Below are 27,856 nucleotides of genomic sequence, written 5' to 3'. Positions count from 1 at the left end.
GTCAAGTCCAAAAGATATGAAAGGCAACGCAAAATTATATCCATAATCATGTTATATCATATATTGCATTTATAACTATTGAAATTTTATACTAGTATAAAAATTATTATATTATGTAATAAATTAAATTTCTATCAAAATTATTGCGATATTATCGTCTAACATTGACATCAATGACTTGATTAATAAAAGTAGAAAACCTATAGTGGAAATAAATAATTAGCACAAAAATTTTGTTTTATTTATAATTCATTTAATGAATTGTCGACAAACTTAAATTATTGGACTTCTTATACATATATTAAGTAGGGTATCACATTTTGTTTAGTATGAAACACTTAAATTAACATTTTTAAATAAAAAGTAATACAATTATTACAGTAATTACAACGAAATCACAAACTGCACAAAGGGGTTCAAGTAAATAATAAAACTAGTTGATTTTAGAAAAAAATCTAAAAATTAAACTCACATGGTCAAATTAAATATCACCATTTTTCGTATTTACACAATAGCACAAACGATTTTAATAAATAAATAAATATAAATGTGTTAAATACGTAAGTTAAATAGGAAGAATAGCCAAAAATTACATTATTTTATTTTCTGAAAATAACTATTGTAGTTAAAATACTTTTAATTATAACACACTGTAAACCTAAACTTGTTAACACAGCAATATTTTTACATTTATAAAATACTTACAAAGTATGATGTTAATTAGACATGTTTTAAAATATATACATAATATAAGCAATCTTATTTTAAACAACGAATGCTTTAAAAATCAGCATTTAAAATAGTTTTTTTTTTTTGTTTATTACAATTAAAACCCGCATTGAATTAAAATTACATATTTAAAATAAAATATTTTATTTAATAATTATGATTTTATACATGAGCTTTGTAATTTAAATAAATATTGAGCTAGGGTGTTTTTTTATTACAATAATTGACGGCGATATATTTGAGTAATGATTATCGTTAAATTGATAACAAAAATAACTAAATATAGTAGTACAGCTCTAACATATATCTCATTTATTAGAGTTTTATACACACAGCCTTTTTATGAGTTTATGTAATAGGTTTACAGAATAATTATAAAATAAGCTAAACAATTTATTTTAATAAAAATATAATAATAATATTAGAAATTAATTTTATGTAGAATATGAATATCTACAATGATTAAAAATGTGTTTTATAGAATATCACAATTAATTTTGGCAATTGAATTTTAAATTAATGTTATTTCGTGATTACTCATTAAAAGTTTAAATTTATGAATATGATTAACCAATTTATTTATGCATAAAAAAGTAAAATTTTATTGAAAAGTCATAGTTTCATTTATGTAAGAGTAATTTTAAACATTTTAATTTAACAGGATTTGGATTATTAACCTGAACCGACTATTTCTTTTAAAAACGTTAAGCTTTAAAATATGTCAAGTATAAAACGCTAAGTAAATGTTTAATAATAATTATAATTATAATAATATTAAATACAATTAAAAGGCGAGGTTTGTTCCTATTAAATGAGGCATAAGCTTATACAAACTTACAATATTGCACTCATAAAAATATATAACTTAATTAAAACAAGAGATCTAAATAAATGCACACAAACATAAGACAATAAAATAATTGTTTACCGTTAATATACTATTATTGCTTGGTATTAAACAACGCGAAACGTGATTAATGAAGTAAGTAATATAATATAAATAAATAATAAGGCATCGAATTTATTCCAACAGAAACAATGACATTCAATAAACATCAATGAAGAACTTCATAATAGTAACAAATTAAATGTATAAGCTTTGGCAAGTGCATATGTAATCATTGTATATAGAGGGAAACAACTTTCTTTTTCTTTAATTGAATGCAAAAGATACTCTTAAAATGAAGATGTCTTTGAATATGAAAATTACTTTGATTATACATGATATTTTTTTAAATTACTTACAAAAAATAAATCCATAAATTAAACAATGGTTTGCAATAAAACAATTGGCTTGTTTTATGATAATACTGTAAGGGTAAAAATTTAAGTAGCAGTAGACGTACTTTGTAAAAAAAATATATAAAAATAAGTAAAAGTTAGTTAAAAATAAAGACGGTCAAATGAGATCATGTATGGTAAAACAATACATAGTGTGGTTTTTAATTAAAAAAAAATAAAATAAAAATAATTTCAAATCTGTCAATCAATGATGTACACGTTAATAATCACGGCTTATCTTTTATCCGGTCATCTACCTTTTGGTTTACATTTGAGTAGGTCGGCTGCACCTTGTTGTCAGTTGATGGGAAGTGTATCAGATTATGGTTAATACTGCTGCTGCTCGATGAGCCGGTTTGTAGCAATTGTTGTGGAACACTATTTCTCTTCGATCTAATTTCGTCTGGTTTGACGTCTACACCAGCAAACGACTTTCGTTGTTTCTTATCTGGAGGCGTAGCTGCTACCGGAAATATTGGCTGGTGCCCGTCGTGTTCTGTAGACGACATTCGAAGCAAATCGGTAGAAGCATTTTCATAAATAGGTTCTTCTCTCGGGGCAATTGAGTTCTTAGCCTCTTGCGAAGGTCTAGCAGTCTTTTTTGTGTGCTTTGTAGCACCACCACCATGCGCACGATTCGCCCGGATCAACAGAGCAGCTCGTTGCTTGGTACGGTCGGGTCGTTTGTCTTTGGCTAGATCGGGTTTGGATTTGCTTAATTTAACACTGAATTTGAATGGCGGTTTGTACACTACTTGTAAACTAACTTGATTGTCTTTTGGCTTTTGTTGGGCAGTCACTTTCGTCAGTTTCGGTTGTTCCGGTGGGTTGGCGAAACCTGCTGGTGATGACTTAGACTTCCTTAGCGAACCTAACGCTTCAATGTGATGAGAATTTAGTAGCCAATTGCGAACTTTACCTAACGGATCATCATCGGCCAATTTTTTGTTGACCATTGCATTGTTTTGAGTGGCACTATAGTTAATGACTCCTTTAGTCTTTTTTGTTTTGGCAGATTTGCGGTCTTTGAGCTTCTGACCTTGACTAACATTTCTTGGCGATGAAGTCTCCGGTGTAGTAGACTCCTCATCGTTGACCAATTTCTTCCGATTTTTCTTGGCTGGGCTATTGTTGTTGTTTATGTTACGCTTTTCTCTCACCCGTTTTTTTAACGGCAGCTTAGACCGAACAGCGGCCGGATGAACTGTCACGTTTTGAGTGTCTCCATCGGGAGGCAAACGGACAGTTTCTGTGGTAGAACTATGAATTATTGTTACCGATTTTAATTTTGGATCCGATCGCTTTCCAAACAAACGAGTACTTAATACCTAAAAGAAAAAAAAATGTTCAATTAACAAGATGCATAATGTAAAAAGTACTTCTATAAATATATTATAAGATGCAATTAGCAATTACCAAAGTCAATACTATCAATAATATGATAAATTCTGCTACTTCTTGATATAAGACTTTGTAACAATGGAAGTTAGAAAGTGTTGAATAGTTACAAAAATGCTAAAGGTTTACACGTGTGAGTATTAAAATATTACAAAGGAAATAGTTGATATTAATTCTATAAAATCAAATTAGGACTAAATATTACTAGCGTGTAATGAATTGATTGGATAAAAATTTGACCATTAGTTAACTTACAAAGCAAACTCCAAATCATCTGAGCATATTTTAATCCGAATGATAAGAATTTGATAAATGTTATTGATCACACATACGTTACAAATAAAATATTATTTATATCATGCAATAAATTATACTATTTTTTAAAGTGTCAGAACTTACCAACATAACTAGGAATGATGCTACTATTAGGCCTGAGTAGTACCAGTGATCAATGGCCCATTTTTTAAATGAAGCTATGCTCTCTTCAGATAACAAGAGTTTTCTTAACGTAGCCAATGGTCCTGACGGATCAACCTGAAAAATAATGTTCTTTTATCAGTACACTAATTCACAAGTTTTATCTAATAGTATTTTTATAGTTAAACGCATACCTCTCTACATCTTTGAAATACATCGCAATAACCATTATAATCATTACACGGTGTACCCGGCTTAGAGTACATATCCGGTATATCATATGGCACGTGGTTCCAGGAATAAGATGACCTAAATAATAAAAAATAAAATGAGAAAAGTTTTAATAGAAAAGAACATAATTATCGATACTTACAAACACGGTTGATTTTCTCCTGGTAGTTTACAACACAACTCACATGCTTTAGTAGGCGAGTCTTTTGGGCTTGGTATACATTGACATGACTCTAAACCGTAAGCTAAACAAATTGAACCCGTACATTCCTATAAAAATATTAGAGATTAATAAAATAATAAAAATATTAATCAATTTTAGCAATATTATAAATTGAAATTAAATTTGCGCAACACTCACTCCCATGTAACAAACGAATTCTTCATTGCACACAGTCTTATTAGGCTTGTTAATAGATGGAGGGCATGTAGGAGTTCGTCCATTACAGTAACTAGCATCTCGGCAACCATTGTCGTTCCGACACAATTCACCAGTTTTAAGTCGACATTCGGTTGTACAACAAGGACCCTAGAATTATAAACAGTTTTAAGTATTAATACAAATAGTAAGAGGAATGTTTAGTAAAAGTTGAAATATTTACTTGAGAAGGGCTACATATGCTATTAGGAGTCAGTCGACAAGGCGGTTCCTCAGGCGGCGAGTATCTTCTTTGTGGGAAACAACAAGCATCCTTACAATCTTCTTCCCAACCACAATCACATTCTTCACCCGGCTCTACGACGCCATTTCCACAGATTGAAGTTTGTGGTTCTATAGAAAAAAAATAACAGTTATTTTTTAAACAATTGCATCAAAAAAGGAATAAAAAAAAAATTCAATAAATAAATACATACCGGTAAAACATCCTCTTGTACTTCTGGCCTTAACGTTTAATACAGGATTAATGGCAGTTAAGCTACAAGGTGAGAAACGATTATTGTTTTTCTTATCACCCGAAGTAGCCCGAGCAAACATAATATAATTGCCGTCGTCTCCACCAGGAGTACAGATTTCAGGATCGTGCTAATAGTACATGTTAATTAATAATAATGTAAAAACTCAAGTAAGTTCCAAATTGTTACTCTTAAAATAGGAGCCGCTGCCTTGTCAGTTCATAACAACAAAGCAAGAACTCTTATAGATTAAAAAGTAAGCAATGATAGATAGTATAGATACGAACCGGTGAGCCAAAGTTATGACCTATTTCATGAGCCAATGTAACGTGGGACACAGCGGAAGGCACGTGTTTGCCGTAATTTAAAAGAGTAACAATACCGGTGTTTAAGCTTTTTAAACTTCCTCGATAATGCTGCAAGCACAAAAATAATTTAAATTATAATCACATGTAAATGCATCATTCAAATTTACTAACCCCGTTCTTTTCACACACACCACCTGCATTCTTTAAATCGCCAGTCCATGCTAAGCCCAGAGTACCCATTTCGAAATCCCTGTAAGTGAACATATAGGCTAGACAAAATGCATCATAGTCTTCCTCTGAAATAATAATATTTTCTATTAAAATGTTTACAATCCAAATATAAATGATTATTGATTTAATAACTATATAATATGTTGATTTTATGCATACGATAAAGATATAAAAAATGATTGTACTTTCACATAAATTGGGTTCTAGGTAAACTATGTAATTAATTAAACGTGACGATACCACTATAAGAATAAAAGGCTTACACACTAGAGAGGAAGCAAGTAAATAATATGTGTTTTAGTTTGTAATTATCCCGAAATTTTTTATAATACAGCCAAATACATATATAGAGTGTTCAGAAAGTAAGGAAACGGGTTTCTATTGCTCTCATTGTGTATAACAATTGACCTGTTTCCTTACTTACTGAACATTCTGTATAAATTATCACACAGGATATTATAAATATATTAATCGAAATTAAAACGATAAAATACAAATGTTCTTAGAAATCAATAATCAAATATTATCATAAATTATTAAAATGTCTGAGTAGATGAATTATCGATTAATACTTTAAAAACTTTTTAAATTTTTATAAAATTTATCAACGAATTTAAAACTCATGATCCGAAACAATTTTTTTATAATTAGGTATTATGAAACCAGTAACTACTTTTTTAAATGATGACTAAATAAAAATATTCTATTTTTTTGACAGCATTTTACTTATTTGCAAGTCGACTTCTCTTTTATCTATTAATTTATTCGTGGCTAGTCACGTGACTCAAAAATCATATTTGATACTCAAAAACAGTGTGACAAGTTAGGGTAAAAGAAAAAGGATAATAGAAAAGTACACTAAGTATCATAAATAATACTCGAGGTTGTTAACTTGCTATTATAATATTTCAAACTATATATCAAATTTAATAACCTACGCATATACTAATATACGATATGTACAATATGTAAATAATCATTATATATATTCTAATATAAAATATCCATGTGTTATATAATAAGTTCATAAAATTTATTTTTAACAATTTTTTATTGTTTTGAAAATTAAAATCAATAACAATAATTGAATGAAATTAGTAAAGTAACGAGGTCTATATTTTATAAGACTGAAATTTAAATGACGCCATTAAATAAAAGTAAAAATATTCAAGAAAAAATAGCAAACTGATCATTGTATGGCTTAATACGTATACAATTTACTTTTATACGCAAGAACAAGAAAAAAGAAATAGTGACATTAGTTAAAACGCGTTTACACGTGTTCATAATTTGTACGCTTGTTTATTTTTTTAGAGTATAGTAAGAATTTCGTAACATAAAAGAAAAAAATAAATCAATTAGTTAATTATCTAGAACACTTTTTGACATTTTGCCAATTAAACAAAGTAAAATTTAATGGTATAGTTTTAACATTATTTGTATAAGGGTCGTTTATTTAAAGTATAACTCTGAATTATATTGTTTTTGGGGAAAATGACTCAGAAACAGAGCATTAAGGTCAGTGGACTGCAATAGTAACATGTGTGAATCATGCATTATTATTGTAATTCCTTAAGATGTAACACGTTTAAATACCAACAAGCGTTACTTTGAAGGAAATTAGTTTTCAGAACAAAACATTAACATAAAACCGTGCTGAACACTATTCAAAACGCTTTAAAACATCTGATTTTGTACTTAATATACGAAGTAATATGTTTTAATTAATGAATTTTGAAAGGCATTGTTGTTATTCACAACAGTAAAGCCACAACCAACAAAAACAAGTAACAAAAGTTTGTAGGAAACTCGATAATTTTAGTTGTCATCTTAACAATGAAACAAAAAAAAAATGTTTGATTTTAGTGACAAATGAAACTCAACATCTTTCATAAATATACTTCACCTTAATAGAATTAATACCAAGTCGACGCCATAGGTCATGTTACCATTTTTTTCCATTGTACGTTAACTGAGATGTCAACTAGAAGAAGTACCAGCTAAAACTTATAATTATTATCGTTATGATTATTTGTTTTTCTTTTTTTTTAAGTTATTAAGAGACTGGTATAGTACTCTTCGGAGCAGCTGCCGTATAAATGGAATATTAGATGAAAAAAAAAAATCGGAAAATAAAGCCCAGCAGGCAGCGTAAAAGTGTATGCTCTGGAAGTGGTGATGTTAAAGAGCTTTTTGCGTTAACCTTTTGCATCTTTTAAAATGATAAAACGTCAAAAAAATCACTTAAGAAGTTTGTTGTTTTTTTAAGTTCAAATATGGTCATGACGGTGAAAAATTGCATCACATCATATCGAATAGAATATATACATGTACCTTTTAGCATTTAATCTACTTACCGGAAAAAATCTCCAAAAACTTTTCTACTCCGTAATTTCCGAGAAACTTGTACGAAGGGTCTGGGTTAGAATGTACTTTGACTCTCTTAATCATAAAACTGATATTATCTGGTCTACCATCTTGATTAAAGTCTGAAACAAATTTATCAAGTATTAATGAAACTTTGTTACTTTATTAATCTTCATAATATTTCATCAAAATAATTAAACAAAATAGAGCAAAGGGTAAATATTTTTTTAGTCATATAATTGATTTTTACATTGCCTGTTATTTCTTATTGGATTTAATAAAAAGAGTACAGGCATTTCGTTATTGGAAATTTAATATTTCTGCTGGAATAAAATGTTATATGTACTTGTTCAAGTAATGGATAATAAATTCCATAAGGTTAACGTGCAGTAATCAGTTTCAGTAAAAACTAACTTATATATTATTATGAGTAATATTATATGTCTGTCCAACACTATACAAATATACACAACGACCAATAATGATAAAATGATCTTAACACAGTGTTCTGGTGTACAGCCATGTGTATGAAACAATATAATTACATTTTGTGTAATAACATTTATACGATGTTTTGTACGTGCCATAATATGTTTATGTAAAACTACTTATATTTTCATACTTATAAGTATCAATAAGTCGAATATTACATTTATAGACAGATATGCACTAGAATAAACAGCTTTCATAAGAAATCTATGAACACATAGCAACATTAGTTTTTATTTATGATTTTCTTATAAACCAAAACAATAGATTAAGTGTACAAACATATACTCACAGGGCAGTATAAAACGATGAAAATATAACGACATTGGATTGTAACTTTTCTCTAAATAATATAACGTTTGCATTTATAGTCTAAGGATATTCTAGTCTATTGTAGATATGTCCATGCGGAAAATGAATAATAGAAAACATTTTGTCAATGACCTTTGGAGTTTTTATGAGCCACAACAGTCATTTCTATAATAGCGCACATAATATTATTAACTTAAAGGAAATACGCTTCAATAAATCGGAAGGTATCGCGTATACACAAAGAACAATGTAAAACAATAAATTTTGATTTGTACACATGTTTGGTAACGAAACATCTGAAACTTTTTGTAAAATTTCATTAGTACAATTAACTGGATAAAAAATAATAAGTCTAGCAAAGGTAAAAATAAAACATGGAGATACAATTACGTAATATTTCCTCAAGACGTACGTGTTCATTAATTTAATACGAAGAGTATTATACTTACTATATAAAAAGTGGATAAATGAATAATACCTTTAAATTGGACAATCATACACTTTTTTCTCTCTTTACAATTTTTAAGATAGTTCTTAAACATCTAGACATACATTTTCCTTAGAAATAATTCAAGTATATTATAAACAAAAGTGGCAAAGTAGTTAACCAATGAAATGCGATAGAAACAAAGAAATGCGAACGAATATTTTTATAAGAAATAACAAAACAACATTATTATAATTTAATCCAAGAGATTGTTATTTGTACACAAGAACATAAAAATACCAAAAACATTTAATTGGCAAACGGAACACTGGTAGTCTGAAATCTAAATACAATTTAACTAAGAGCAACCCCCTGTTGTTTAAATAAATCTCAGTACAATGGCGGTGTTGCACGTTGGGATCTGGTGGTCATCAACAGCAAAATCGAGCAGACTGTACTCCGTGAATAACAATAAGAACAGACGAACTGTGTATAGACAGAAACATAAATACAAAATGCGCTCAATCAGCTAGGATATAATTAATTTGATTAATGATTCAAATTGTAAATAATACATTTCCACGGCGGTGAATAAAGAATAATCAAGTAGACATTGTTGTACGCAAAATAGGTACTAAGTAGAAAGGGCAAATACAGAGATATTCGATTTTAATTAACATTGTATAATGGAAAAAAATCTCGACTGCCTTCCCTGATAAATCATACAATGTATTTTATTGAACAAACAACGCGATTGGTTTAAAAAACGAATATTTTTTTCACTTAATTTATTTATAACAACAAAATAAAATAAAATAGGAAAATATTTTTTTTATTTTATAGACTTAAAAAAATAACGCTGAAGTACACATGCTTTCGGTAGACTTGACACATAATGCGAAAAACAATATGAATTTTACACGATAGCAGTCGTAAGTAAATAATACATTTCTTATAATATTCGGTCAAACGGAAATTTTCGTTAGACGACGTGTTGCTGTATGTGCTTAATATTTATAAGCTTTCATTTGTAAAATCTATACGGTATCTGTTTAAAGAGAAAATAAGGAACGTGCACTAGTAAAAACTTTACATCTATATTCTGTTAAAAAGGACAAAAACAATATATTTTTATTTTTTTGCAAAGTTAAATATCTTTCTTTAAAGTGAATGAAAATTATGTAAAATGAAAGAAAATAAGTTTTTTCTAGCTTGTAAAGCGTTAAAAGTCAGTCAAATAAATACATAATATTCGATCAGAGTGAACCTTTTTATGTTCGAAGGTTTTTTTTTTATAGAAATTTAGGAAACACTCAAAGACTTTGTCTAATAAAAGCTCAACTAAAAATCAGATGAAATTTTTCGTCACTGCGAAATATTTTCTTTTATTATAATATTATTGATATATTTTTGATACAACATTGAAAATATATTTTTTTATATTATTATTATAAAGGGAAAATAGTGCAGTTATGATAGAATAATTAAAGAAATATTTTTGTAATTTTAATAAAGTAATAAAGATACAAGATAATATGAGTAAATTTACACTAAAAATAAAAATAGTATTAAAAAAATCTACGTGATAAATTATACATGCATGCATAGATAATGACATTAAAAAAAGTAAATTACTCAGTACTTAATCGTGAAAAAAAGTTCTATCACCGTATTTTACACGTTTTATTAATTGGGCGTTATGCGAACAAATTGCCAAACTTTACTGCCGTGTATTTATTAGTATAAAACTGCATTACAGTGCGCTACAGTCGTTATTATTAAAATAGCTTGCAGCTGACTTTAATAAAGAAAATAATGAAAAAAGCCAAGACAAGACCAAACAATGGACGTAGGTGGCATCATAGCTAACAATGGATTTTCGACGATAGGGAAGTCAGATACTGTGGATGGTACAGATTATGATGGTTTTTAACAATTTGTACCGGCATATTAATTTTTCTACGGTATGAATATATTGTCTTGCTTAGGTCTTTAATAAACTTATCGTTACACTGCTTTTAGATCACGAAAAATCATAAACGATGTGCTAATAAAGAGAAGGATACTAAAATTAAAATGTAAATCATAACGATATACCAATGTAATGGTAGTAAAAATATAACTTCATCCTAAGTAAACTTAAATTTAAACTTAGGTCCCGTAATTTGCGATTATAAACAACAAGGACAATCGATTCCTCACTTAACAAAGATTCTTTTGTTTTACTAATGAGAGGTCACGTTTCGGCAATTTATCATTGGCTACAGCAGGGCACGATCTTGAGCGCCTCTTAGGAAGAAGCTGTTTCGCAGCAAATACCAGCAGAACGTCAGCGAACCGGGAGATTTATGAAGCCAATATCTCAAAGTAAGTTACACTCTGTATAATAAAATACAACAGCTGAGGGTAGCCGTTGCAGAAGAATTAACGATCGTGTAGTACATAAAACCGAATGGTCATTAAGAGGTTTCAAATTTTTCGCTAGATTTAGAGGTTGACATATTTTCAGGATATGTGAATTTAGCCGTTTGTTTTGTTTTTATGTTTTCTCAGCGGCAAATCGTTGAACGAATGTAATATCTGCGTATACCCAAAGCACATTTATTAATATTATAAGATAAAAAAGACGTTTTCAAAAAGTATTTTTTGTCACTTCAAAACACCTCCTATACAATGGCGCGTTTGCTAAATCTTTTAGATAATGCATAATAACCGATTTCAAGAATAAACGACCGAATAAAAAATAAATAAAAGCCAAGCAAACGCAATAACAAAAACAAAAAAAAAGAATTTTTATTTTTGAAATTTAATATATAGAAGATAAATTAATTGGAAAACGTAGATTACACAGGTCATCAAGTAATTATCATCACAGATAAAAATATACTATTTTAAATATATTTTTTTGATGATTTCAAATGTGCAGTAAGAATTTTTCTATCACATCTAGTTTTTAAAATAATTGCTAATTATTAAAAAACAATTAATTACAAAATATTTTATCGAATTATTATTGACTTTAATATTATTTTGTTGATCTATGCAAAATTTCGATTAAATGTCATGATTAATCTATTTTTTTTTTTTATTAAGTTCGTTTTTAAGAAAAATTATAATAAAAAGTTGCACTTCTTATCATAACATATTTTTGGGTCAATTTGCGAATTTTAAATTAACATCGTTAATTAAAAAATTTTATGAGGATTTAAAAACTAGTATTGTTTACATTGATTTGACCAGGAACTTGTGTAACTGATAATTACAGCACATTAATGAAAAAACTCAAAAGTTTGTGAAAATCACAATTTTTTTACTATTTAAATCTTAACTTATATAATTACTATTTCATTGTATTTATATTATAATAAGTCATTTAAATAGAAATATTAGTAATCAATCTATGTAAACTCCTGACGATTAAAATTATTCATCTTGATGGTGCCATTGAAATTTCAATTCGTAATTTTTATTTATTCAAAAAAATTATTTTTAAATAGTGGGGAGGCGACACAGTTGGGTCAAGTAGAGATGATATCTGACAGTAATTAGCTATACAATCATAAAAAATTCTTCAATACAAATCTGTTAAAAAACAAAAAAATCTGTATACTTGTAATTTTACTATTTTTGTGTTTTAATTAAAATTTAACACAAATATTAAATACTTGTTAAATTATTTGTTTATTTGAAAATATTTTTTTTTGAGATATATTTTTAACTTCTAAAATTAAGGCGGTTTTATAAATTTTAGGCGCCTATAGATTTAACTAGATTAAAATCGGATTAAATTTATTAATGAAAATAAAATTCAAAAACACAGAGGACAAAATAAAAACAAAATATTACTATATTAATAAAATTGTACTATTTTATTGAAATGTTCATATATTTGTTTAAAAAAATGATAAAAAACATGTAGGATCAAAAATTTGTAAAAATTATTGTTAATATAGTAATAATAAAAATAATTTGAGAAAAAAAAATTGTTTTTTCTTATTCGCAATTACTTGTTTTTGAATAATTAGTAATTATCTTAAAAACTAGAAATGATTAAAAAATATAATTTGAAATTTGAAAGCGGTGCAAAAAATTGATTTAAAAAAGCGTAATTTTGTTTACAAGTGTTATTATTTGTTAAGTAATTAAAAAAAAACTTAAGTAATTAGTGACAATTTTACGTTCTTTTTGCTCGGAAATTGACCATTTATATTTCAAGTGAAATATTTTTTCAACCAAACAGTTTATAAGATGGTTATATTCGTATCAATATAATTACATAGTTTATTAGATTACATTTAATCTTGGCTCGTGATATTGGGGCGTGTCGTATAAATTTTGGCCTTTTATCCTCAAGGGTACAAAAAAAATAAATAATAAACCAACCGGCATCTAATCAATTGACTTGAATTGGATTGACGAAACACCATCAATATATTTTAGAAAAAATTCTTTTCTTATACTTCATTATATTTGTTGCAGTAAATTTATAGTTAAAAATGAATATCAATCTCCCCTTTTAGAAAACTTTCAAAATCAATATATTTAAACTTGACTCTAACTTTATCGCATCATTGAGTGTAAAGTTAAATCTTTCTTGGTATTTTTTTCTCATTTATTATAAACCCGGACAAGGTTGAATATTTAATCACATGTCTTGTCCAAATGAGACAATCGAAAAGTTGTTTCGCCAAAAAGGGAACACGGCGGAATTAAAAAATACAAAATTATTAATAATGATGTCATAATGACAAATATAAATTTTCCGGACCATATTATCTTCTTCTTTCATATAATGATTTTTTTTTTTTTGTAATATTAATTATACGTTAAATACATTTTAACATTTTTTATTTATCTATTAGGATATTCACTAATTGTGGGTAAAAAAAAATCTTAAGGTTGAAAATTAAAAAGTATCTAAGTACTCGATTCAGTATTATAAATTATACAAATAGTAAATAGAAAAACTTAAAAATCTCATCATACTACAAGAATTTGGTTTATTATTACAGTCTATATGCTGCAAAGTGGTATTCAAACGAGAGACAAGAAGAAGAAAAGTTGATAAGGACGACATATAGATATTACGGATGGGTCCACATTAATCAAAGGCCACACACGCGTTCGTATTTATGTACACAGAGAGGGGAGAAATACAGAGAATCTACTCCTCTATATTGTTGTCACGGGTAGTTCTCGACAGCTATGGCTATCATTACCAACTGTCCTACGCCGGTGTTTGCTTGGTCGACCAAAACGTGACAAGCAAAACGATTGCATCATTGTACAACGAAGAGTTAAATGAAGTTCAGTTTGAATTGCTTTTAAGACTGCCACTTTCTTCATTTATTAAACCAAAAACCATTATTAATTAAAATATTTTTAGGCGTACGCGTCTATAAATCCTTCGTGTACTTAACTGTTGAGGAATTTTGTAACGTTCAAACACATAGTTGAATGACACGTAAGAATTTTTAAAAATAAAAACGAATCTCCAATTTAAATTACATGTAGCGCTTTAAAAAGCAATACTAGCGAATAGCTAATTTAAAAATTTAACTTTTTAATCCGGAAAACATAATTGAAAACATACTAAACTGTAAGTCAAAGATTAAGTGAATTTCTACAGAAATTGAAAATGTCAAGCACAATAATGGGTATTTTATTTTTTAAGAAGTAATACAATCATTAAAATTTCACACAATAAACATTTGAGATAGGTAACAATACTTACATAGTAAAAAAAAACGAGTTGCTCTACGAAATGTTTATTGAATAAAAATAAAAAGAGACAATTATTTATTTATTTCAAAGTTGCTTATTTTTTTTTTAAGTTATAATTTTCTAAACTTTATTTTTAAAGTATATGGAATAACTTAACGGTATACTAGAAAGTATTATGTTATAGTTGCTTACAATTCAACCTTAATATCGCCTATTCATAATATCATTGTACAACGCTTCTTTTCTTATTATCATCTTAATTTAATAATATCACAAAAGACTTAAGAATAAAAATAATCCGGGGATAACGATTATTACATAGTGTGTTTGTTACTAAGGAAGTATCATGAAACATAAATTAGTCTATTATTCTCAGATTAATAGGATGTCAGACGCCTAATATCTACATAATAGGTGTACCAGTTCATAAAATTATAATAACCGGTACCACTAAAACATTAGTTACATACATAAAACCAAAAGAAAATCATTAATTTATGAAAAGTCGTATTCATTATGAGATTACTGCCTGCAGCAAATGACATTTAGAATTGTTAATATTTGTTAAGAATTTGTACTTTGTGTATGGTCACGTACCTTAATATTTTTAATTTCAACTGAAAAAAATGTAGTGAGTACAACTATATAACATAGTCTATTTACCTGGACTTTATTTTTATTTGTCATAATAAAATTATTACAAACTTTTGGGTCCTATAGCAAAAACATTTTAAGTAGAAGACGTCTACAGAAATTTAAAACAGGATTTAAAAGATTTAAAAGATTTAAACTTTTAAACCCTAATGATCAGCGAAAATACTGGACGTGATTTCAAAAAGTACCAAAAAAAACCAACACTTTTGGAAATTCAGATTATCACAATACAATCGATACTCTTGAGAATAGTGTAGGCAGTACAACAAAACATTCAAAAAAATGTCTACCTCTATTTTCAGGGAAATAAAAATAGAATTACAAGTGAAAACATCACACTTGAAATGTACTTTGGAATGATCTATTGCAACCTAAATTGTAGATAATACGATACTCCAGATGTATATTATTTTCACTAAAATAATTAAACTGGAATATATTGTGGTTATAGTCTAATAAAATTAAAATGGGCTAATGTTACATCTATGGGTTCAATTATACTTCTAATGTAAAATTTAGAATAAATGAATAATACAAAGCAAGAGTTAAACCATTTCCACTTTGAAATTAAGATATAAGATGCGACCCCGATCATTAACCTTTTACTCAAATGTTTGTAAGTTATGAATAAATTACCAATTCATCATTTGAATAAATTTAAAAACAAGTTAAAATGCACGAAAAATTTAACTCACCCGTAGTCCTGTAAATAGCATTTACCCTCTGTACGTGTCTCGTCATGACTTCGATACACGTTTCTTCTCTACCATACTTTTCAAAAAACAGATGGTCCGCTTGTAAATAAAGCATGCAAGTAGTTTTTCTATTGTCTACGAACGGACTGAGTCCTTTCTTTCGATTTTCAAATGGATCGTAAGTGCCATCGTCCACTACCAAGTTGCTGCTGGCCTCATCACCGGCCACAGCAACTAACACCTTTCTCTGGTCATTGGGATCGTACCAGTTCGGTTTGGGTGCTGACGTTTTGCTAGTGGCTGATTGTCGACTTCGGTTCACGATCGTACCGTTCGGTGACCTGATTAGAATCACGCCTTCTGTATCATAAGTTTGATTAACTAGCCGGTCGGGGGCGATTACATCGTCTTGGTTGAAGTCGTCATCGCCATCATCGACCGACTGTCGTTTTCTTCGACGACGTTTGTGCATTTCTTCAGATCGACAATCACTAGGCTTGGGTTGTGTGACATCCGATAGCCGATATACTATGCTGTGGAAAGGCGATGAACTACCTTTTCCCATGTACCTCGACGTGGGTTCCACAAAATATTCTTCGGTGGCTGTACTGATAGTGCCATCGAACAACCCATCAGCTGTCACCACGCCTCTAACGTGTGTTGTCTCATCGTCTGTAAAAAAAAATTGTTTATACGATTATATTTTAAAGATAATAACCATAACTAAGTAATATATCAATGAATGCATTCGTGATATGTACGTTAGAACAATCACACAAAGTTAATTAGATTCCATTGAATCAAACTTAAATATTTAATTAACATTATGAGAATTGTATTGAAAACTAGATTGAAGGGACTTTGACTGATAGCATTTATAATATCTAATTTAAATTTAATTCAAATTGAATAACACTATATTTTCCATTTAAGGGATTCAAAGGATCATGGCACCCATATAAATTTCAAATGGTCGCATAAGGCCACAAAAGCCTCATTTTAATTCTCCCGGTCAAATAAGTTTGGATTATACCACTTAAAATAATTATTTTTTCTGTTATGTCGTCAATATCTACGAAAATCGCCATGCTAAAAATACTTGGCAACTTTAATTTTAACTAAAAAATATTTTTAGCTTTTATTGTCTACAAAAGTCTTTTTTTGTTAAAAAAACAAAAGACCAATCAACTAGAGTTTTTAACAAAAACGAATAATTCCCGAAGAATTAAAAGTAATTATTTTTAAGTATATAATTAATTAAATTAATGTTATACTAATTAATGTTTAAATTATCGAATAAAGTTAACCTAATAAAAAGGTTTGATTACAAATATAAATTTTCATTCATAAAATTATAGGAGTCGGGTAAATTAAAAAATTGCCAAACGTCTAAAATAAAATAACTTATTGACCCCGTGATATAAGTTCTTATTAAAGTTCAAACTAATTTTAACATTCTTAATTTGACGGGTAAAAAAGCGTCTTTTATATGCCAATGTTCATTTAATATATTATTATAATGTCCCTCGTTAAGGATGATGAAACACTTGCGCAGGCAGACAAATTGTTACAAATAACCTAATTTTCTTTTTTTATGCACTTAATGTTAAAATAGGACTTCTTTTATAGGTATTTTTATCGAATTTAAATTAAGTTTCACCTTTCAAAAATGGTTTTTTTGTGTAAATTTACACTGTTTTCGTAATTATAAAATATTTAGATGCCTTTGAAGTACGAAATAAAACAACATTAATATTGATATGGATCAGCGACAAAATTGTGATTTTGTTAAAAACATACTACGCTGTTTGCATATTAACTAAAAAGGAATATCAGAAAAACCGGTAAATTATTCATTCCAAATTTGTTGTCTTGCAATGGCTATCGATTGAAATTACAAGACGCAATATCTCTGTATGTGAATATATATTTTTATACTGCCATATTATTTGGTTTGAGGTTATATTATTACTAAACTGGAGAGTCCCGCGAGATGATATAATTACATAGTGGTATACAATAACCATAATTTTAAAAGCTAAAACTTTTATAATTCTATTTATCTCTGAAAAGTTTTACAAAGAAAAAAACTTCTCCGTTACCTCTGCTCGCTTAGTTAATTCAGACACAAAATCATTATTTTCCTTTTTTGTCTCAAAAGTAAATTGTATTTTTTGCTCAAATTCCTTGATGATAGGAATCGCCATCTCATATTATTAACAAAATAAATATCCGATTAAAATAATTATCCGATTAAAACAATTATCCCTACCTGACAATTTGTTTTAATTGCCGAACATTTTTAATAAATTAATATTTAATAAGATTTTATAATACAACTATTTTCTATACGCCTTACAATAATAAGGCAAAAATGTTAAGTTTTGCATAAAGTATTATCACAAGTAATAGTTTTGAAGAAAACCGTAACGCGAAATTGAATTAAAGCGTTTACATTTATAAACATGTTTTCTGTTTTTGACAGAATTTTGTACATTGCGTACACATATTTTACACAAATCATAACACAATAGGAGAAAATAAATTCGTGTTAATTGCCAATTAAGTAAATGCAAATAACAAAAACAAATTGGAAATATAAAAATAGTTAAATACGATAAATATTTTGGACAGAACTGACAAATATATAGACGATTTGTGTCCCTGTTTTTTTCTATTTCACACTGCAGAAAGTAGTTTTAATACAAATTAGAACGTGCAGATCGATTAAAAAACGTGCCAGATAGAAATAGCGAGTAATTCATTTCAATAATTTATTATAACCAATTCATTTTTTTTTTTTAATTTTATATTTAAAACAAATAGGTCGTTTAAATCTGTTTCAAATTAAACGTAAATTAATATTGAGGATAACAATTTAATTCAGTAGATAATATTTTCTTGTTCGATAGATGTCATTCCATAGGAAAGACTTAAATCTTGTTTTCATTGATTATGCATACGATTGCCTAATAACAAACACCGCATGTTTAAGCACACAGAAAATTGAACAATATGATTTATTAAATTTTGTAAGTACTCAAAATAATAATTATAATCAATGTAACATCATAATGTGTTTTTAAGTGCAGTTCTTGTGAAACGAATGCCTTAATATCGACCTCAATGTAGAGAAACTGCATGTCACTTGGAGTATTTTTTATCCTACAGACAGTTTATTGAAAAATACCCGACCGATTTCGTTAGATAGGGCCGTCCAAGTGGATTACATATAATACGAAAAAAAAACATTATTCGATCATTACAAAACCATTATGTACATTTTCGGTTTGGTGCGCGTTAGCCAAAAACTTTTAACTTGAACGACCAAACGGCGACGGAGTTTGTACGTTTGCGTCCGAATAGTATAACAGTAAAATCATTATAACGTAACATCATTATGCGCAAAGTCTTAGAAACTAAACTCACCTGTGCAGAATCCATACAATAAATTATATGGACCTCTACTTCCCTAGCACCTATATGGAAATGGGATGATGGGCGGCGATGAGAGTACACACAACAGTGGCAATATGTACGACCCACACAACATTTACACGTAAACACTTGCACTGAGCGAAAAGCACGCACACGGTAAAACTAATTGATCTGTTCGGCAAGTTCGGCTGAACGTACCCTATTTTCAAACGAGTTTCTTTAAATAAACAATAGAAAACTTTTACATTTGAAATAATTTGATTAATTTCAATACGTAAACAACGTGTTACTAACATTCGTATAACCGTTGAAATATGCCGTTCCATAGGGCAAATTTCATTTCTCGTTTAATAATAGACGCTCGTCTAACTTTAAATGTAAATTTTTAATATTATTAAAAGATAGAAATATGATTTGGACCGCACTTGAAATACTTGCTTTTCAATCAGATAGTTATTTTCAGGACACGGTAAGAGGAAACGTTGTTCCACTTTTGTCACTTTTGTATGCTTCGAGTGTCCTCGTCACTTATTTTATTCAATACATACATGCTATTATTTATAAGTTGGACTTCTAACTCTAGAAAACAAATTTTAACAACCTAGACAACATTTTTTGTATTCGGTTTAACAAAAATTATCATCATGCGTCACACGAATAAAAATATTTTTTATTTAATTTTTATCTGGAAAAAATTTAATATAATAGATTATAAAATGGAAATTATTTAGTTAAATTAAAAAAAAAGTCTCCAAACTTTTCAGACAAAATTTGTTTTTAATAAAATAATTTTTCTCGAATAAAACATGTATAAACTTTATGCATAGGAGTGAATTATATTTTTTTTGTTCAGCATAAAAATAGTAAAAATTTGAACTGAAATACCAGCAAGATGCAGTATAATTTTATTTTCGCTAAGTAAAACTTCATACAATACTCTTTAATGTCGATCAATAAAAAGTATTAGTTCAAATATTTTATAGCCGGGCAAATGTTTATAAAAGAATACCATTCATTTCGATTCGTGATTCAATGTTGAAATATTATGTGCCATAAAAATTATACAAAACTAAATCGATTTTTAATATGACTTCCCATACACCTAAAATGAAGAGTTTGTTCCAAACGATTATATTAAACGTTTTATAATAAAATCAGGTCATGACTAAGATAAATTAAATGAGTGTAAAACAACTTCGTCTGTATCATTAATACAAAATATCAATTTTTCCCTTAATAGAAAGAAACTTATCTAAGGAAATTATTGTTGAAAGTCCATTAATTTTTATCGATAAAAATATCTTTAAACTGAACTAATCTAGCCATCGATCTTGTGAAAAAACTTGAAGATAATTATAAAACAAAAAAAAATTAATGAAGTAATTTACTGCGAATAAAATATAGTGTTTCTAATGACCCTGACCAAACTTTGTTCGCATAGAATGTTTTGATCGCATTAACAACATGTTCTGGTTGGTTTTAAAAACAGTTCTTTTAATAGTTTCAATATGGTTTTTAGACCTTGAAGGATTTACTTTACCGTTGCGTAATATTTATTTAATGCTGCCACCCGAAAACCATAAACGATGAACATCACTAACGGAATCCATCGTTTTATTATTCGTTATGAAAATGCAGAAATTTGATACGAGTTGTATTAGGCAGTAGCTTGAGACCGTTTTCACTAAAGAATGGGTAGCATTGTTTCATTAATATCAGTTTAACGTATTAAGATCGTTCCATAAAAGATTAAAAACAAAATCAAAGCGTTTCCATTAATACCTATCCATAAAAAAAACCCAACCTTGTGTCTAATGAATCCAAAAAATGTACGAGACAGAATCCGTTCAAAGCTTTTTGTGTATTTTTACGTATGTTTTAGTATCGAGTTAAGGTTAAATAGATTAAACACAAACTTGGCCAACCGAGCTCTATATACGTTCGACCTACGTCTGCTCATCCCAGTGCGTGACACTGAGTGATGAATGAGTCCCATTCTACGATGAATTGTACAGAGCAAAAGTATCCTGATCGATTAAGTACACCTTAATTTTGTACAACTCATAAATACATTATCAACAAGTCGACTACAAAATGGTTGTTTACTTACTAATAAATTTTACGTGAACACGTGCATTTCAATTTACCATCTTAACCAATTCGTCGTGTAGTTAACAAACCTATTTTGCATTAAACCATGCCTTTTTTAATTTTTAAATAATACAATAAACACGAGCTATATATTGTGTAAGCGAGGAGCGATATTTATTGCACATTATGTTTTAGGTTGCCTATAAAAAGGGTTCAGCCCATTTAATATATTGTCCCACATTTTGTAAATGTTAATCCGGGCAACGCAAGATCGTAAAAGTCCAATTTATATATATATATACTTGTGTGTGTATGGCAATCCTTTGATTAGAAAGTTTCCATTTTAGTGCACATCAAAACGGATTATATATATTTTAATCAAACATTACTTTTAAGTCGACGAGAGAGGGAACATATGACACTAGGCTCAAATTACTTGGTCAAAATTATTTTTGGATTATACCTCAATAAATTCCACGTGAAAAAAAACTGACATATTTAAATTTAGACTATCATTCTGATATACTTCAATGACACGTTACTTTTTGTGAGGCCGGTAAAAATCAAAAGAAAAGCACGTTAAGGCTAAGAACACTTTTTTCATAATCAAGCATATCTAATAATACACTTTATGGTGGTTAATACATTAAAAAAATTCCATATACACGCACGGACCAACATGATATAACTATTGATATAATAGTTTGGACAGATTAGCTGAATGCGTGTAAGGCACATTTCATGGTTCGAAACTTTCCATTAATTATAAGAGTTTTCTGCTAAGCCATCTCTCATTGTATGATTTGCATTAATATGGCATCCAAGTTAAACGTCTGGAAAAACGATGTACATAATTACCTCTATTATTATGTAAATAATTTCCATTTATAATACATAACGTGTAAAATTTGAATTGGTATTGTAATTTAATTAATCTACTGAATTACAAAAAGACAAAATAACGAATTTATAATGTGCGATTTATGTACAGTCGAAAGAAAACAAAAATAATATTTATTTATTTTTAACAAGAGAGTTAATAGCGCACAAAGTATTATTTTTAATTCTAAAAACTTAAATATCATAGAGATTATTTATAGAGAAAAATGGTGAAATTAATAATGAAAAATAAAATGAGTTTCGTTATTAGATTGAAAATTGAACGGTAATTTGAAACAAACCCACGATGGACTAGTCGGACAGAAAAAATATTGCGCCTAATGATAAAAAAACGAAAACCCATAAATGACTCCGGAACGATGAGGTACGGCACACATATCCCTCGGGTAATTCATTACTTCTTTACTGTACACTGCCACCACCTTTGGGTCGGAAATTCGACATGAACCTTACATATTGAAAAATTACACCTACGCACTCTTAAAGTATACACATAGATATGTTACATTCATTCAATTCGGTGGGAAATATATAAATGGCGTGTTTTTTAAAGTCTCGATGGATAAAAGAACGCAAAACACATTCATATTGAAATGCTTGATCAATATAAACGTTGGCTGAGGATGAACAAATATATAGTGAAACTGAAATGAAATCCGCAGAGGAAAACAGTTGGGCTGAAAAACATCCCCTAGCTATTGTAATAAAACGCTCAGCGAGGAATTCGGAATCAATGGTGAAATAAAATATAAAATATTATAAACATGCCACGAAATGAAGGCCATTCCGCAATAAAAAAATACACTGAAGTTCTTGCCGTTCTTTGCTACATATTATATTGTTAGTAAATCGTTGAGAAAGCGTGTACCCCATCCAAATAAAATAAGAAAATAATTGATTTTTTACGCCACGGTAATAGAAATGAAAAAAAATTAGAGCTCATAAAGAAAAAATACAAGATTATTATTTTTATTTCAAACGTTTGAAAAGTTTAGCCTAATAAAGCAAATTTCAATCAGCCAACATCAACTTTTGCTTTAGATTTATATTATAGTTTTGTTATTTACACTTAATTCCTCAGTGACTTATTTTTAATTAAAATCACAAAATATAAGCTAGTTAAAATTAAAATATATAGTTTTGATTTATTAAATAATAAAGATACATAAATATTTATTTGCAATTAGTTATAACTAAAAAGTATCGTTATGAGACCCGTATTAAAAATTAAATTAAGCGTTGACATAACTATTATAATTGATAATAGTTTAAAATATATTATATTTTAAATGTGTGTATATATATAATATACGTCTACAGAGCTTGACAACAACTATTAAGCATTTCAAATCAACTCCAAATTTCTATTGCAAGTTTTCCAGTTTAAAACTAAATCTTATGAGATACATGACACGTAGAAAAAGTTTCTTCGCTTCGATCATCATATAGGAGAAAAACCAAGTACATATATTCTTATTAGAGTTTAAATCTATAAGGATATATCCACGCCTTTGATGGCAATGGCAGAAATGAGAACAAATTGTTTGTGGGTGTTATATTAGTTAGTTCAAAAGTACACTTTTAAGTTTTAATAAGTGAAATGAGATACAAAGAAATAATTACAACCCAACGTCTTGCAAATGAATTTCCAATGCGAATATAAATAATAATGACGTCGCCCTTAGATTATTTTGCCTGAATCAAACAAAATATTCAAAATTTACATTTTCATTAATACAAAATAGTTTGACACATAGGTTTTCATTAAAATTCGCTGTGAAGCCCTTTAATGTGCTACATTGCTTTACAACCGCTGTTATTGTATTTACCTCAAGTAGAATTTTAAAGGAAACTTTACTGACGTCTGTTCGAACCTTTCACTATCTACCGAATTAAAACTTCATATCAGAATTCACTTGAAAGTTTCTTCACGTCCCGTAATACGATTGGAAGATTATAATGAGGCAACAACAAGATATTTTCGGTCAGTTCTGACCAACTAACTCGTAATTTTATTTTCTGAAATAAATATACTACTCATAAAATCATAACTCTTCAAAATGAGTAGCGGGCCAATCATATTCATTGTACAGTAAAAAGTACTAAAATTAAACGATTAAATACGTTTCAAAAAAAAAACGAGTTTTTAAATAAAGATAAACGTAATTTTTTTAACCGTATTCGTTTTTAAAAATTTAATTTAATCTGTACAATATTGTTGTATATAACAGTTATATAGTTGAATTGAATGTTACATAGTTTTTGGAAGCTTACAAATTTAAACAGAAATGTTATGTAACACAAAATAATAATTTCATATTGCACAGAACAAAAAATAACAATTATTTATTTTAGAACAAAATGATTTAAAGATTTAATCAAAATTCACTGTCATATTTTTATAATTAAAAATCAATATTCTTTAGGTGACGATAATTTTGTTGAATAATTTAAAAAAAAAAAAGCTTAAATACCATTAAACCAAATGGAATAATTGTAAGTATTTTACTCTATCATAATATGTTAATGAATGTTGTTATTCATTAACTAATTAAACCAACTACAGCAATTTGCTTTAAATATATTGTTAAATACTAAAGAGCTTTTAATTAATTTTTTCTACGGTCCCCAAAATAGGTAAAAATTAAAGAACTAAATTTCAGTGTAAGTCTTGTCAAAGAATTGACTCTACTTGATGAATACAAAATGATATTTCTTAATAACTCAATAACTTTATTTTTTGGTATAAAATATGCACATCAATAACTACTGCGAGTACCGAAGGCCTTTGGCGATTGTTGTTGAATACAAAACTCCATATGATACGTTTGATAAAAACAAAAAGGTAAGATAATATTTCTTACCTTTTTTATATCGAGAATATTAAACAATATACTCGAACTTCAATAGAAGTTCGAGTAAAAAACTCTCAACTGGTAACGTAAAATAAATTATGCGAACATCCTCTACAGTTTGATCGTTCAAAAAAAGTATTGGTTCGTTTGTAGCCATTTTCAGCCAACAGTTACAAGACACGTATAAAGTTTTAATTATTTTTTTCTAATTAAATGACATATTTTTTAATTTTATTACATATGATACTCCTAAATATATATCACGCATAATTTAACTGTAAATTACAGCAGTTTTCATTGTAACGGAAAATTAAACAACAATTTTTTCCACAAACACGAATGTTAACGGGTGTAAAACACTTAAAATCATTTTTTAATTATGTAGTGGTACTAATTCTTTATGATCGCGTCATACTTTTGACACGAACTATAATAATTACACGTTACGCTAATGGCCATCTTAATAAGTCCTATTTGCCTAAGAGCACCGTACACATCTGATAAAACATTACTTTATAGGTACATTATGATGAAAAAGGGTTTTACGGGTCTTACTATCTATTATTTACCTTCTAACGTTCCGGCATAGGCTTTGCCCGGATCAAATTGGATTGGTCGGTTTTTGGCACCTTCAAACACAACGTCATCAGCAAACAGCTTTTGGTCTGGCGTCAGCAACATTTTGAAAGTCCTTCATTAGAAAACATAAATCACATGATTAATTTAAAGATATGAAAACGTCAGTGTCATTGAAGTTGAACACTGATTTTCCATTTTGTAATGAACAATTATGAAGGTCGACAATAGTGAGTGATAACTAATAATTATGCCCATAAGCGATTACTGATAAATAATAATAGAAGTTTTAATTAAGTCCGCTATATTGTTATTGTCGACGCATTACTATGGTAAGTTTGACCATATTCAAATCGTTAGCCGCCTTAACGCGGAAATGCCGTCTGCACAATGTACAATAATGAAACGTATACAAAGTCACTCCTCCGGTCACAAAAAAAAAAAAAACGATTAGTTATAACGAAAATATAATAATACTTTTATTTCTTAGTGAGGTCGTCTCGAGTACAATAAGAGCAGTTGCAAATACTCGAGATGTTGCGGATCGGATAACGTTTTTATCGTGCTACGCCGTGCCGACCCATTTCAGTACATAAAAACTGTTACATTTAATAAAACGCCATGTGTAGAAAACGAATAACACATACGCTTTGTATAAAAATTATTGTTTTATTTCGACGAATAATGTGAGTACAGAAAATCGGAATATAACTATCTAATAAATTTGTTTTCCTTGTTCGATGATACAATAATATTTTCTGGTTACATAATTTTCCAAAAGGTGTACTCGTATAGATAGGTCTGAAGTATATGCGGAGTTTACCTATCTCGGCGATCGTTATTGCCCGAGGAACCGCAAAACTCTCAAAAGTAATAAAACCCAGACATATCAGTTTAGGACAATTCGCTGGGGATACAAACATTTATACGAACGAGTTATTTGCGACATCACAATTGTGAGCTGTCTATCGAATACGGCGAAAAACTTTCAGATCGTAAACGTCGAGTTTAATAAGCTTTTTTGAGGATTTTGAACAAAAAAAAACCAACTCGATTAAATAACTATTTTGCAATTTACTCAAAAGTAAAAATATATATATATATCGCAAAAGAAGTAATGGGAAAATAATAATAATCACGATATTGTTCCGTATTTATTTATGAGAAGTAGTAATGATTTCAATCAAACTTTTCAATTCCTAGTACAAAATGTAATAAAACTCGCATGCGACTCGATTGACTAAGGGCCTTTTCCATTAAAACGCCTATACACGAGATACAGATACATGGATCGATTTCGCTATATTTTACTCGAGCTATTATTGTTTTTTTTTTTGTTATTAAATAAAACGTAAACTCGGTAACAAAATTTAGCTTTGAAACAATCAACTTTGAAACCAATAGTTTTTCTTAAAAAATAATACTCGGAAAACCAATAAAATGATTATATTGAAGGAATCGTTTTTGCGAAAATATTATCAATCGACTGCGATGGAAATAAGAGTGAAAAAAAATGTTAAAAACCGTTTGAACACATTTTTTTTTTTTCATGATGGATTTTCATTGCTTGGCGCACTCGTAAAAGAGCAACGGCAGTCGTGCACGGACAACTGCGTAGACTAACGAAGTGTAAAATATTATTTATATTTTTAGCTGCAACCCGAGAATAAAGTTGGTGTTTTATTCAGCGCCGACTATGAAATTATCGTCGGTTGTTATTCATTTTGCTGGAAATTCGACGGAATTATACAGGCGAAAACCGCATGCACCGCGACGCGTACACAGGTGACTTGACATGATTTGGCGTCAAACGTGACCCATTTACCTGATTATGGGAAA

The 27,856-nt window shown here is 28.6% G+C and overlaps 1 protein-coding gene across 2 annotated transcripts in view; it reads right to left on the bottom strand.

The window, feature by feature from the left end:
- Positions 1–249: 249 nt before the first annotated feature.
- LOC126906516 (disintegrin and metalloproteinase domain-containing protein 10) overlaps positions 250–27,856 on the bottom strand; it is a 49,572-nt gene continuing 21,965 nt past the window's right edge. For both annotated transcript variants that reach the window (XM_050687064.1, XM_050687065.1), the window contains 12 exons: positions 26,011–26,132; positions 16,158–16,829; positions 7,847–7,978; positions 5,430–5,554; positions 5,238–5,366; positions 4,912–5,080; positions 4,659–4,828; positions 4,418–4,585; positions 4,199–4,326; positions 4,020–4,134; positions 3,808–3,942; positions 250–3,338 (listed from right to left, as the gene is read on the bottom strand). In XM_050687064.1, coding sequence (XP_050543021.1) covers positions 2,238–3,338; positions 3,808–3,942; positions 4,020–4,134; positions 4,199–4,326; positions 4,418–4,585; positions 4,659–4,828; positions 4,912–5,080; positions 5,238–5,366; positions 5,430–5,554; positions 7,847–7,978; positions 16,158–16,829; positions 26,011–26,132 — 3,166 coding nt within the window. In that variant the 3' untranslated portion in view covers positions 250–2,237. The remainder of the gene's footprint in view (positions 3,339–3,807; positions 3,943–4,019; positions 4,135–4,198; positions 4,327–4,417; positions 4,586–4,658; positions 4,829–4,911; positions 5,081–5,237; positions 5,367–5,429; positions 5,555–7,846; positions 7,979–16,157; positions 16,830–26,010; positions 26,133–27,856) is intronic.

This window comes from Daktulosphaira vitifoliae, unplaced genomic scaffold (genome assembly GCF_025091365.1).
Source record: "Daktulosphaira vitifoliae isolate Bord-2020 unplaced genomic scaffold, ASM2509136v1 Scaffold_5, whole genome shotgun sequence".
In the NCBI taxonomy this organism is placed as follows: domain Eukaryota; kingdom Metazoa; phylum Arthropoda; class Insecta; order Hemiptera; family Phylloxeridae; genus Daktulosphaira; species Daktulosphaira vitifoliae.
The sequence above is the reverse complement of the archived record's forward strand: the minus strand, read 5'-3'. Positions and strand labels throughout refer to the sequence as shown.